Genomic DNA, 13,949 nt, shown 5'->3' with positions numbered 1-13,949 from the left:
GGATGCTTTAGACTTGTCGTCAGGAAAATACTGCTTTTCTGTTGTTTTCTAGAAATAGTCATAAGGGTGCCAAAGTCTTCTATATAGTCTCATATGGTCATTCAGTGGTAACTCGCTGTGGGTGACCTATTAGGATTCTAATACGTGGTTGCAGAATGCTGATGGTCATCTGGTTTTTGGCAAATTCATAACTTTAATCCTCATCAGGACCCAACTCTAAATCTAACTCAAGCAGCTAGGCTAATTGAACAAGACAGAGTTCAATGTGAGATTATAAATCTTTGTTTTCTTTTTTTCTTTTTTCCTAAATCATAACATTTGGTCAGAGTACATGTAGAAGGCAGAATGATACAGCAGTTGAAAGCTTGGGTTTTGGAGTAAGAATCTTGGGTTCACAGCCTTTCTAAGCAGCTTATAGCTTTGTTGTTCTGGATAAATAAAACCTCCATAGGTCTTAGTTTCTTTCTCTGTAAAATGTGACAATAATAGTAACTACCCACAAAGAGTATGGTAAGATTAAATCAGGCAGTATATGAATTTGGCTAAGCACTTAGCCTTGCATATAGTTTTTGCTCAATAGTAAATATTTAAAAATTTAATAGCAGAATTTTTATTAGACATATTGCTGATACACATAAGCAGTTGTGTTTATAATTGAATTATATCTTTTTTCCCAATGAAGGAAGAAGTTTCCATTGAGGTTTTAAAGACATATATACAGGTAAACTTGGAGAATCCACCATTTGATTTTTTTTTTTTTACTATTTTAATGAAAATAAAAATTAGAATGATGGTATTTTAATATCCAGTGGCAGGAAATTCATCAGAATTTGTAAGAGACCTTTAATTATCATAAGTTCATTTTTTAAGAATTTTTCTGTTTAGCAGCACAAATCCGTGTTTGTGTGAATTTCTCCTAAATATGTTTGAACTTTTTCAAACATTTGTTTTATTACTGACATATTTTGATCTTTTTCTATTTTTCAGCTTTTAATAAATGAGAAGCATATAAATCTCATAGCATTTTATACCTGTCATTTACCTCAAGACCTAGCTGTTGCCCAGTACGCACTGTTTTTGGAAGGTGTGACAGAACTTGAGCAGCGCCACCATTGCCTGGAGCTGGCTAAAGAAGCAGGTAAAAGTAGTTTGAGAACTTCATCATTGGGCTTTGTAGGCAAATTTATCATTTTGGCTTTAGTAACATCCTTCTAGTTTTAAATCTTATTTCTCTTAAGAGAATTTCAATGAAATTCTGTTTTAGGAATAAAATATACTGTAACTTGTGTAAAAATCTGTATCTTTAAATTTTGGCATTTTCTTTCATAATGTCTTTTTTTTTTTCCTAATGCGTCTTTTTTCTTTTTTTTTAAATTTATTGGGGTGACAATTATTAGTAAAATTACATAGGTTTCAGGTGTACAATTCTGTATTATATCATCTATAAATCCCATTGTGTGTTCACCACCCAGAGTCAGTTCTCCTTCCATCACCATATATTTGTCATAATGTCTTTCATATTTTATGTTACAGTTTTTAAAAATTTCTATCCCAAATTTACCAAATCATTGTGACTGTTTAGAGAATATTGGTGTGAACGATTAAGTCTTGTTTTTGTCTCTTCAAAAAATTCTTCAGATTTGGATATTGCAACTATAACAAAAACTGTAGTTGAGAATATTCGAAAGAAGGACAATGGTGAATTCAGTCATCATGACCTGGCCCCAGCCCTAGATACTGGCACTACTGAGGTAATATAAGGGTGAGGGGAAGTGTGTTAGGTGTAACTCCTAGTAATCCCTTGTGTTGTGCTTTGGTGACTTTCTACCTTAAACTTCTCTGGCTTCTTTTCTTTAAGAATTTTTCTTTGTCAGCCAAAACCTTTTAAATTATAAAAATTGAAAGCAAACTTCAAGTCTTATATAAGGGATTACTTATAGTAGTATTATGTTAGAGGAAGCTTCTTTAATTGAAAAAAATCTGAGCTTTGGGTTTTTGCTCATCGCATTATTCTAGATACTTGATCAATCACTAACTCTTATGATACTTACATATTCCTATTTTCAGAAAGGAATTGAAAGTTTTATCTAGGAAAGAAAAAATTTTTAGAGTAACACTTAAAGGAATCACATGGTTAAGTTGGTGGGACATAGAATATATAATTCCAGATTCACAGTCAAGTAGGTTTATCCATAATTTAATAGAAAGCTATTAAATATGAAAATAAGCTAAGGAAAGCTGGATTCTTTCATAGTTTTGTATAATTTGAGGGACAGTGATGTTCACTAGAAGCGCAGGTGTAAGTTAATTCTAATTTGCAGAATATCTTAGAAAACAACAAAATTGATGTTTCTTTTTTCTCTCTCTCAAATTAATAGGAGGACCGTTTAAAAATTGATGTAATTGACTGGTTGGTGTTTGACCCAGCACAGAGGGCCGAAGCACTAAAACAAGGCAATGCAATAATAAGAAAATTCTTGGGTATGCTGTATTTTTATATTCTTTTTAAAGTTTTTTGTTCAAATCTATATATTCTTCAAACTTTGTTTTGTTTTTCAAACCTTTCCAATAGTGGAGGGCACAAAAAGCCACTCATATATATATCAAACCTGGTATTATGAAACAAAACATGTTTAACAGTGAATTTTCATGTCCTGCTCAATTTTGTGTATAATCTCAAGGCTTTGAAAAATGTAATCCTTTTTTTAAGACTCAGAAGTATGTAAAAGTAACTGCATTTAATAAAACCTTTTGTGCCTATAGCTTTGAAATAAGGAAAAGGCCCAGCCGTTAGGTAGAAAGGTCGCCCAGACCTTTAACTGAAGTACCTGAAATGGTTACAGCTGACTGTAAAAATTGCAAACCAATGATTATACTTCTTTAGAAACCGTTACACAGAAATCCACATATATATTGAAAAATTGTATGTCTTTTTCACAGCCTCAAAAAAGCATGAAGCTGCAAAAGAAGTATTTGTGAAAATTCCTCAGGATTCTATAGCAGAAATCTATAATCAATGGGAGGAACAAGGAATGGAAAGCCCACTTCCTGCTGAAGATGATAATGCTATCAGAGAACATTTGTGCATTAGAGCTTATTTGGTAAGACTATAAAAAAAAGACAGGGGCTGGTCTGGTGGCTCAGGTGGTTGGAGCGCTTTGCTCCTAACACGGAGGTCAGAGGTTCGATTTTCACATGGGGCAGTAATCTGCGCCCTCTACAGCTAAGACTGTGAACAACCGCTCTCCCTGGAGCTGGGCTGCCGCAGGTGATCGGCGAGCAGCCAGCCGAGAGCAGCCCACTGATGACTGGTGACCGACTGCCTCAGCCTGGGGAGAGCGCAAGGCTCATAATCCCAGCATGGGCCAGGGAGCTGTGTCCTACACAACTAGACTAAGAAACAACGGCTTGAACCAGAATGTGGGTGGAGAGAAGGAGGGAGGGTGGGAAGAAAAGGACTAAGTGCCTGTCTTCATGATGGTCTTTCTGATTCACTCTCAGACTTGGAACTGTTTCCAGAAGTGGTGATTGACTCACTCATTATCTTACCTTTCTTGTGACTGTGGTACTGACTGATCCACAAGGGCATTGAAACCATGACCTGGTCTTCATTAATATGAGCCTCTAATCAGTGCTAACCAAACAAGACACCTCACATGGGAGATAGTGTATGTGATGTCTGAAGCTAATGTTTTCTTTGAATGCTTATCTAGACTTTAATATTCCTGCCTTTGGCAATAACTGAGAAAAGCAAGATATTCTCTATTTGTTATGACTAAAAAAACAACATGCGCATTCAAAATTCATTCAACAATAATGAAGTGACTACAGGGACTAGTCTGTGGATGGCTTTCTGTCCTTGCCCCCTAGAAGCTAAAAGATTGGTCAAAAAGACAGGCAAGTAAACATGTGCACCTCACAGAGTGCTAAGTGTCAAGATACGTATGTGATCAGGGTGCTGAGATAGGAGTCGGTGCCAGAAAACGATGTGTACACACACGCGTACACGTCTTGCTGGTGTTTGTCACTAGACAAAACATTCACAGTGATTTTTTTGCATAAAAACTTAAATACTGAACAGTTTTGTTTCTTGATGCCACAAAATTATTTCTAAGAACCAAATTTTAAAAGCTTTGTTGAATGTATATAAAAAGTTCTTTTTTTGTATTTTTGTATTTTCTATTTTAGGAAGCCCATGAAACGTTTAATGAGTGGTTTAAGCATATGAATTCAGCGCCACAAAAACCTGCTTTGATACCTCAACCAAGTTTTACTGAGAAAGTGGCTCATGAACACAAAGAAAAGAAATACGAAGTAAGTTGAATATAGATGAGACCTGTCTGTTGCATCTTTATACATGCCATATATTTAACGAGATCATTTTTTTCAGCAACTGTATTTCTATTATAACAGGTGATCTTCCTGTTAATGTTCTGCTTTGAGAAAAAGCCATCTGTTTACTTTTCTTTCTAAAGTAGATAATTAGCCAGAGATGAAACATACCTTCAGATGACAATCGTATTCATTTACAAAGCTATTATTTTAGTGTTTTATTTAAATGCAGTCTGTTGATGTTTATTTTTATATTTGGCTGAATGTCAACTCTTCAGAATGATACTCCATATTATATATATTCCTGTGTGCACCTTACAAATACATTATTTATTGGTTTTAGTCCATTATATATCTGCCTTCTGTTTGTTTTACAGATGGATTATGGTATTTGGAAAGGGCATTTGGATGCCCTAACTGCTGATGTAAAGGAGAAAATGTACAATGTCTTATTGTTTGTTGATGGAGGATGGATGGTGGATGTTAGAGAGGTAAGTTGTGTGCATTGTTTGTAGCTAAAAGCAAAAAATATGTGTATCTCTTTTTTTAAAAGTTTTGTCTCTGAATAGGAGCATCTATAGTTCTTACATAACCTTTGTATTTAAAACTGAACATCCCATAATTTAAATCTAAACTGAAAATACTAGCTAGGGAATAGGAATATTCAACTCTTGGGTAAACTGTTTCTTCATGTTTAATATCTTCACTCGGGATACCAAAATCTAATTTTTTTAAATTCTGGACCTACAATTTTAATTATACAAGCATTCAACTCAATTTAGGGATATGAGGATAAGTCTGGTAGAATGAGTAAGACATGTAAAGCAGTGACTGTCACCTCTGAGCTATCCATTTATCTTGAAAGCTTTTTTAAAATGCTGGGTTCCGTCCCCAGAGGTTCTGGTTGAATTGGTCTAAGGTAGGGACGGGCTTTTTATTTTTGATTTTTTATTAATTGAATAGCAAGCTTTAATGTGTACCCTGGGTTGAGAACCAGCTACAGAAGTACTTAATGCCATAAGAAAATCACAAATTAAGTATTTTGTGAGTTCAGGGAGAAAAAAGGCTTCCTCTGCCTGGAAGAGATCTGGACAGGATGCTTGAAAGGTATAGCATTTGACTGAATCTTGAAGGAATCGGGTAGAATTTGGATGAGCTGAGATGGGGGAAAGGAAGGATACTGGTGATAATCAGTGAGGGAAGGACACTGAAGCTTGAACCTGGGGCACGACAGAAACTACCTCAGTTTTGCCTTTGCAGACCTGATGGTCTATCCAGAGAGACTTGGAAATGCTGAATTCTGGATAGCTGGCACATTATTTTGAACAGAGAAAACCATAGGAGTATTCCTAGTATCTTCTACCGTGTCCTAACATATTCACTATTTTTTTTTAGCCACAACATTTTTCTAGCTTCTCTGGCTTCCCAGAAGCAAAAAAACAATAGGGCTAGGAGATTAGCTTTGAGCTCCTATTTGTTACTAATCCCTGATACAGTAATATCTTTAAAGTCTTTTCTTCTTACCCTAAAATTCTTAATAGAACTCTGCTGACTTCATAAGTAATGTTGAAGTTTTAGCAGGTTCCTCAGGCTCAACTTTTCTAATTTGTGTTCACAAAGATAAAAGTTTTTGTGTTGCTAAATGCTATTTAAATTTTAAAAAGACTTGAGTGCCTTAATACACAAATCTTTGTTATACTAGTTATTAATTAATCTTAGTAGATTAGATCATGAAAGCCACAAAACAGGCTGGAGTAGTGTAAAAATGGAGGTGGAATAGAAGGCAATGAATGATACCATTTTTTTTATCAAACATTTAAAAATCAATGTTCAGTCTCAACCGCTTCAAATAATCCAGACAAGAAGAGATTTCTTGAACAATCAAATGGTAAATAATGACATTTTGAATCACCGTGGTTTAGTTTAGCTTAACACTCTTACTTGTTCAACAAAACAGGGAATTATCAGGGTTTCTGCTACCACATGTGTCACTTGTATAAGAAGTAGGAAATGATACCCTTTCCCTTACACAGATCAATTCCATGCCAGGTGAGCATGACCTGTAGAGTGGAGCACAGCCATGACTTAAGCCCCCACTCATTTGCCTGGCCAGCTACTATTGTGCAAAGCACAGATGTACAAGATAGCCAAGGCATTATATACTGTCTCTTCTACTGACACCTCCAAGTTGTTATGTAACTGTGGAATGGTCCCATTAGTGTTGGAGGCTGGTGGCACACAGCGATAGCAGGGTGTGGAGCAGGCAGGCCATTTTTACCTACTTTTCACCATCTCTGCTTACACTACATTTTAGTTGAAGCTCCAACAGTCTTTCCCTTGCTTCCCACTCTTCCTTATACAGTCTCTTCCTCATATAGATCAGCTAGTAATCCTTTTAAAATGAAATAGATGTCACTCTCCTACTTAGAACCTTCTGATGTCTTCTCATTACTCTTTGAATAAAACTCAAAGTACTTTTCTTGATGTACAAGGTCACATGTACACTGGAACTTGTCTGCGTCCCCTGTCTTGTGTCCTACAGCTCTCCCCTCCCTATACTCTATCCTTCTGAACCTCTTTGCTGTTCTCCCTCTGCCTAGAATGCTCTTTCCCCAAGGTATCTGCATGGATGGCTCCCTTCCTTCCTTGAGCAGCCTGCTCAAATGTCATCTTTTAGACTCTCCCCCGCCCCAGCCACCCTATCCTAAATAACATATACATATATGTACACACACCTGTCAACGTTTTGTCTCCTTATCCTGAGTTAGTTTTCTTCATAGCACTTACCACAGTCTGATACAATGTATATCAATTTATTTGTTTTTGTATGTCTGCCCCCATTAGAATATAACCTTCATGAAGGGAGAAACCTTGTTTTCATTTCTCTGACCGTGGCACTTCAAATAATACCTAAAACGTAAGAGGCTTTCAGAAATTACTTGGTAAATGAATAGTACTACATTATTGGGGTGAATGCATTGTCTTCATTTCAGGGGTCCCTGTCACCACAGGTCCACTTTTGCTATCAACACTTTGAGTTAATGAGTTTTTCTCATATATAAGGCACTGTATGTCCCTGATGGAAAGAATCGTCTTGTTTTCTATATTTACAGGATTTTTCAAAGCTTTTCTTCATTCAGATAAGAAAAATATCCTAGGTTGTGGCAGAGCAGTTAATTCCCTTTTCCTTGTGGTAAATTGCTGGGCCCACCAGGCCCATCAGGCATGATTCTGGATGGTTGATAGCAGCAGCCCGTCTGCTGGTATGGGAATCCATTATATAATATAGTCAGTAGAGGAGATCACTGGGAACATACCCTGATATTTGGCAGCAGAAGGATTTAGGAGAAGCGGCTCCTGGAATCCATCCTGTGAGATGAGGTTATTGATAAACGGAATCCATCCTGTGAGGTGAGGTTATTGAAAAATGGAATCCATCCTATGAGGTGAGGTTATTGATAAACAGAATCCATCCTGTGAGGTGAGGTTATTGATAAACAGAATCCATCCTGTGAGGTGAGGTTATTGACAAACGGAATCCATCCTGTGAGGTGAGGTTATTGATGAACCTGCTGCTACTTTCATGGGATAAGGAGTCTAGGAGCCAGGGGTACTTGGCCTCTGTAGTGTAGGGGGAAAGACTACATTGAAGCACAAATAGAATGACAGCAGTCCTCTCATTCTAGGCACCAGGTAGGAATCACTGGTAAGAATTACTAGTAAGGTGTTTTAAATACCCCTGTGAAGGTAGTGATGAATTCCTATTTGAGAAAAGAAATGAAGGTGCTAACCCTTTTAAAGCTAAAAATGCAAAGCACGCATTTTAGTGTTTGCTTTTATGTTTTTATATCTCAAAACAAGACTAAAAGATTGATGGTAATTTTTCCTGTGTGGAAACCTGACCTAGGTCAGACTAACTTAGTACAATTACTCATTGGTAGAATTACCAGGTTACAGTTTGTTGTTTCACACCTCCACTTATATCTACCTTTGAAAAATGTTTTAGCAGTTTAATATTACAGCCTCACACATGAAGATATTTTTAGAGATTAATATAATTGTCATAAGGAAAAAAAATGCAAACTTCTAAGAAAGTACCCTTTTAAAAATTGTGTGTATCTTCAATAGGCTTTTCAAAGAACCAGTTGTTTTAACGTGTCCTGTTTTCTGTTTTGTTTTACACTATGAGTTCTGTGGATTTCCTTCCTATTTTTAAGATTATTTCAGAAATTTTAGTGTGGTTGAGTACCTTTATATTTTAATTACTTTAGTTTTCAAATTTGTTAGGAGAAAATGTAAGGTTTATTCTCCTGCACTCTTACATAATTTTTTAGAAAGATTTATGCATACTCAAAAGAAATGTTACTTGTTTTCTCCACATTAAGTTTTCCTCACATAGTTGTTAGTTTTGTCTCATTGGTTATATTATTCAAATCTATAGGTGCTTTCAATTTTTCTATTTTAAAAAAATTAACACAAAGATATCATAAATTTGTTTTTTGTTTAAAAACAAGACGTTTGCAGTGAAGTTGTCCTTCCCTGCACGCCTTTCCCCCACCACCCCTTCCCCCCGCCCCCATCCTGACCCTTCTTCTCAGCCACAGTCTTTGCTGCAAGTCAGGTACATCTTCTCAGACCTCCTTATATGCCTCTGTTTCCATCTGTACTCGGATGTCCAGGGGAATGGTGATTGTTTCTGTTCTGAGTTTTGCCTAGTGGTATTCAGTCTCTAACTCTTACTCCTATTACACGTTTTTATTCAAGACATAGTAAGTTTACTAGAAATACAAATCAGAAGCATTTTGTTTTCATTATCAGACCTGTGACTCCTCTGTAGTATATTTTGTTCATCTTCATGTTGTTTTGCTAAAAAATCTTGCCTACTAGATACCATGACTGAAAGCTCTGCCTTGTTTTACTTTTAATGGGCATGATAAGCTTTAGAGAAATTCTTTAGCTTCTCCCTGTTGCTTTTTGGTTTTGATTCCGTACAGAGTATTTAGCTTAAAGTAGTTAAAATGACTCCTTGATGTTGTCTGTCCCTAGGATGCTGAGGAAGACCATGAAAGAACACATCAAATGGTTTTACTGAGAAAGCTCTGTCTGCCGGCGTTGTGTTTTCTGCTTCACACTGTATTGCATAGTACTGGTCAGTATCAGGAATGCCTGCAGTTAGCAGATATGGTGTCCTCTGAGCGCCACAAACTGTATCTGGTAAGTTCTAGAGCATTTACACATTTACATTTTAATGATTTGGTAAGCTCTGTAGTAATATTTAATTGTGTGAGATGTGTTTATTTTTTTTTTTAGCTGTACTTAGATTTTCTTAAAGTGATAATCCCGTTTTAATTATTGTACTTTTCCCCCAAAATGTGTATACATTCCTAAGCAGTTAGAAGTATTTAGACTGACTCAGAGAAATAACTTTGAAATTCCTAGGCCATGCTATCATACTGGCCTCTAGCTACGTAAATGTCAAAGAGGGATTTCTTATGTTAGGCTAATCGAGTTGATTAGGTGACTAAAAGTTCTTAATTTTTGTTTTTCTCTTTTTTTAAAATCAGGTATTTTCTAAGGAAGAGCTAAGGAAATTGCTGCAGAAGTTAAGAGAATCCTCTCTGATGCTCCTAGATCAGGGGCTTGATCCATTAGGATATGAAATTCAGTCATAATTCATCTACTCTTTGTAATCTCACTATTTCCATGATAAATGGAGTTTTTTGTAAAATATACATATTTGTAATTACTGGGTTTTTTCTTTTGCATTATGGGGAAAAATATTCGTAAAATTTAAACATTTGAATTTTGTACTTTTCAGAATATTATGGTAACACTGAAATTTTAGTGTATTATATCAGTTATTTCCCTGTTTATTAATAAAATTATATAAAAATTAAAAATTTCTGTTCTTTACAAATTCTGTTGTGTAATAAGAAATTAAATTTCCTGTTATCCTATTTTTTTCCTATGATCATAAGTATTCTGAAAAGAATGGAAAGTAGATTTAAGTCAGGTGTGTAATTTCTCATAAAATTTAGTAATTTTTAAATATTAAAGCTAAGAAAATGAATATAGCAAAAATGTTTTCTAAAATAATATTAAGCTATTGTTCTCTTTATTTTGAAGACATTTCTAGTTTATTAACTTTCATTCAGTGAACCTGCTGTTAAAATAAGTTGGAGCATGGAAAGAATTAATGTAGTATCTGGCACATGGTGAATGGTGAACTGAATAAATTGAGGAATACAAAATGAGTAAGATCTAATCCAGCCCTTCTACTAGGGGAAATACAATAAACTTTTTTTTTTTCAGTGCCATTAAAAAATACAAGTAATCAGAGCATGAAGAACTATTTCCAGCTAAAAGGTCTCTGAGGAAGTAGCATTTGGGTTGTGGTTTGAGTAATATACTGAATTTACAAAGGTAAAGATACAGAACAAGAATGGTGAGGCACTACAGATCAGGAAACCAATATGAGCAAGGCCTTCAAGTGCTAATGCATGTTTATGAATCAGCAAGATGCCGAACCGACAAGAACGTAGGACTTACAAATGGGAAAAAATTTAAAGAGAATGTGACTAATAGAAAACGTGGTCTGGGTTAGTAATTTCCAAAACGGGCTAATCATCTGAATCCCCTGAGGAATTTGTTAAATACGAGTATGTATTTATAGATGGCACCCCTAAGATGTCTGGCTCAGGAGTCCTGGCAAAGAGTCATAGAATTTGTATTTTTAAATGTAATATGTGTAGATGATTCTTACTAGCTAAGCATGGGCCATTCCAGCTTAAGTCAGAGATGAGTATCGGCAGTCCTGTACCCAGCACAGACAGCGAGAGTTGATAATAACATTATCTTCCTGGCATCAGTTGGGAAGAGGTACAGAGACAATGGAGTCGGCCTCAAGTTTTTATTCTAGCTAAAGTGATCCAGTGATGAAATATTCAGTCATCAAAACCTTTCATTCTTATATCTTACTATGTATCCATTTTAAAAACGAGGTAGAGCAGTATGAACTGATAAAAAAGTGTAAATCTAACATGTATGGGAGTTGTATGTTGAAAACTATAAAATGCTGCTGAAAGAAACCAAAGGAGCAAAATAAATGGAGAGACACGCCATGTTTATTAATTGTAAGACTCAAGATAGTAAAGATGTCCCTTCTCATATTGATATACAAGGTTAACACAATGCCTATCAATATTCCAGCAAGAAAACAGATTGTGTATTATTTGGGATGATTGAATTAATATTAATTTTCTTAGGTGTGATAATGGTATTGTGGCTAGGTAGAAGAGTGTTCTTATTCTTAGGAGATGCATGCTGAAATATTTAGAGATGAAGCCTGTACTTTGAAACGGTTTAGCTTTAAAATAAAAGTCTACAAAGGTAAGGCAAATATGGCAAAATGTTAACTAGATTTAAAATTTTTCAAAATCAAAATTTGGGTGAATTTCAATAAATTGTGGCAGAACAACTGAATATCCATATGGAAAATAAATGAACTACCCCCCCTATACCTTACACTGTCAGTAGGAGAATTGTATGTTCATAACAAAAATACTACTCAGCAATATAAAAAGGAAAGAATTGATCTATTCAACAAAAGAACTTAGACACAAAAAGAATACATAGTGTGTGATTCATTGTATGAAGTTCTATTATAGAATCGAAACTGGTGAAATCAATTGGAACAGTGGCTTCCTCTTGGTGGTAGGGTGAGAATTTTCTAGGGAATTTTCTGAGATGATGGAAATGTTTTATATCTTAACGGGTGTGGGGTTCATAGGTGCATCCATTTGTCAACAGTTTAAGATTTGTAAATTTACCTTTTAAAAATCTAATGGAAGAGTGGGGAGAGGGTATACATGAAACAAGAATGGCAGTTGGTGAAACCAGACTGTTGGTACAAGGGGGTTCACCATACTGTTTTAACTTTGCACTTTAAGGTTGGAATTCTCCATAATCAAAAAGAAGGAAAGTAGGCTAGGGAGCCAGAGAAACTGGTTTGAATCTTACTCTCATCCCATTTTAGCTGCAAGATTAACAGCCATGAATCTCTATTTCCATCATGTAAAAATGAAAATAAGGATAATAATCACATTTCAGGATGAGTAAGGGTTATGGCTCCTGCACTTTGATGAAAGAAGAGAAAGCCACTTAACCAACTAAATCAGCCTGGAGAGGTACAGGTTCTGGAACAGTGAGAAACTGGATGAATGTCAAAAATGGGGTTAGACTGAGAAGGGCCTTGAACAACAGAATTAGGATCAGTAACCCTAAACAAGCAGTTGGAATACACTAAATCCACTAGATATTTTTATCTCTAACCCAAATTTGAGTTCATATTTTAACTATTTTGAATATAAGAGAAATAGAGGAATGATAAAAAATATAATTTATCCATGCTAAGGTTATCAGTCCAAATGTATAATTACAAGGAGACAATGGAGTAGGTTAAATGAAGATAGGCTAAAATAGGCTAACTAAAGCCTCCGTTCTTACCTGGGGAGTAGGTGAGGGTAAATGTGATAAAGCACTGATCAGGTTGGGTTCTTAGATCCAAACTGGAAGGGAGGATGATAATATAAATACCAGGGGTGTATACGCATGACTTGTATTCACCTTTTGTTATCGGTATAGAGTATTAAAATTTTCATTCAGTTTTTTCCTTTCTTAAAATGTGTATAAATTTTTTTGGCACCCTCTGTATAAAACAGAAAAGGCCCACAATATAGTAAGATGGTCGAGTTTGGTGGCATGATAGGAAGAAATGCTTATCAGAAAGACCATGTTAGGTAGACTTTAGACTCTGTCTGCCTAACTAACTTCTGACTCAAATGTTAAAAGAATTTATTTCATTAGGGAAGTTCTTGACTACCTCTCCCTAAGTTTAGGTCAGGTTCTCTTATATATTCATAGGACCGTATTTTGTGACTTTAGAACATTCATTTATTATGGTTTATATTAGGTTGGCGCAAAAGTAACTGTGGATTAAAAGGTTAATAATTGCATAAACCACAATTACTTTTGCACCAACCTAGCAATTGCTTAGTGAAGAGTCTTCTTTCATTAAGTTCTATGAGAGAGGGTCTTGATTGGTTTTACTCTCCATTATCTCCCAAGTGCCAAATACAGTGCCTGACACAAAGCAGGTGCTCAATATTTGAATAATTCTTGCATCAAAAAGGAAATTAAAACTCAATCAGACTGGTTAGGAATTATGGACAATGAGGATGTCACATTGTCCTGAAGACTGTGGGCAAAGCTATCCTCAGGAGGAAACAGCCTTAAATCCTTTTTATTTTTAAATAAACGAACTGAACATTCTATTGAAGAAATTAGGGGGAAATGTCAGCATGAAACAAAATCAGTAGAAGTAATCTTTTGAAGTCCCATGAAACCGACAAATTACTGGCAAGGCTAGCCAAGAGACAAAGAAAGCTCAAAAGCATGATGTTTAGAATAAGTGTAACAGCAGATATAACAGCAGATGAAATAAATTTACAATATGGTAGGATACTATGTACAACTTTATATTAGAACATTTAAGTAAAATGGAGTTTTCTAGAACAATAAAAGGCCAAACTGATTAATCAAGAAGAAAATCTGAATAG

General features: G+C 35.4%; 1 protein-coding gene across 1 annotated transcript in view; it reads left to right on the top strand.

The window, feature by feature from the left end:
* Positions 1-10,062, top strand: part of NUP107 (nucleoporin 107) — a 40,741-nt gene extending 30,679 nt beyond the window's left edge. The window contains exons 20-28 of the mRNA XM_019748987.2: positions 683-721; positions 988-1,138; positions 1,639-1,751; positions 2,379-2,481; positions 2,941-3,101; positions 4,189-4,314; positions 4,710-4,823; positions 9,379-9,546; positions 9,897-10,062. Of these exons, the coding sequence (XP_019604546.2) occupies positions 683-721; positions 988-1,138; positions 1,639-1,751; positions 2,379-2,481; positions 2,941-3,101; positions 4,189-4,314; positions 4,710-4,823; positions 9,379-9,546; positions 9,897-10,004 (1,083 nt within the window). The 3' untranslated portion in view covers positions 10,005-10,062. The remainder of the gene's footprint in view (positions 1-682; positions 722-987; positions 1,139-1,638; positions 1,752-2,378; positions 2,482-2,940; positions 3,102-4,188; positions 4,315-4,709; positions 4,824-9,378; positions 9,547-9,896) is intronic.
* Positions 10,063-13,949: the final 3,887 nt, after the last annotated feature.

The sequence above is a fragment of the Rhinolophus sinicus genome, linkage group LG02 (genome assembly GCF_036562045.2).
Source record: "Rhinolophus sinicus isolate RSC01 linkage group LG02, ASM3656204v1, whole genome shotgun sequence".
Classification (NCBI taxonomy): Eukaryota; Metazoa; Chordata; class Mammalia; order Chiroptera; family Rhinolophidae; genus Rhinolophus; species Rhinolophus sinicus.
This window is presented reverse-complemented; position numbering and strand designations above follow the sequence as displayed.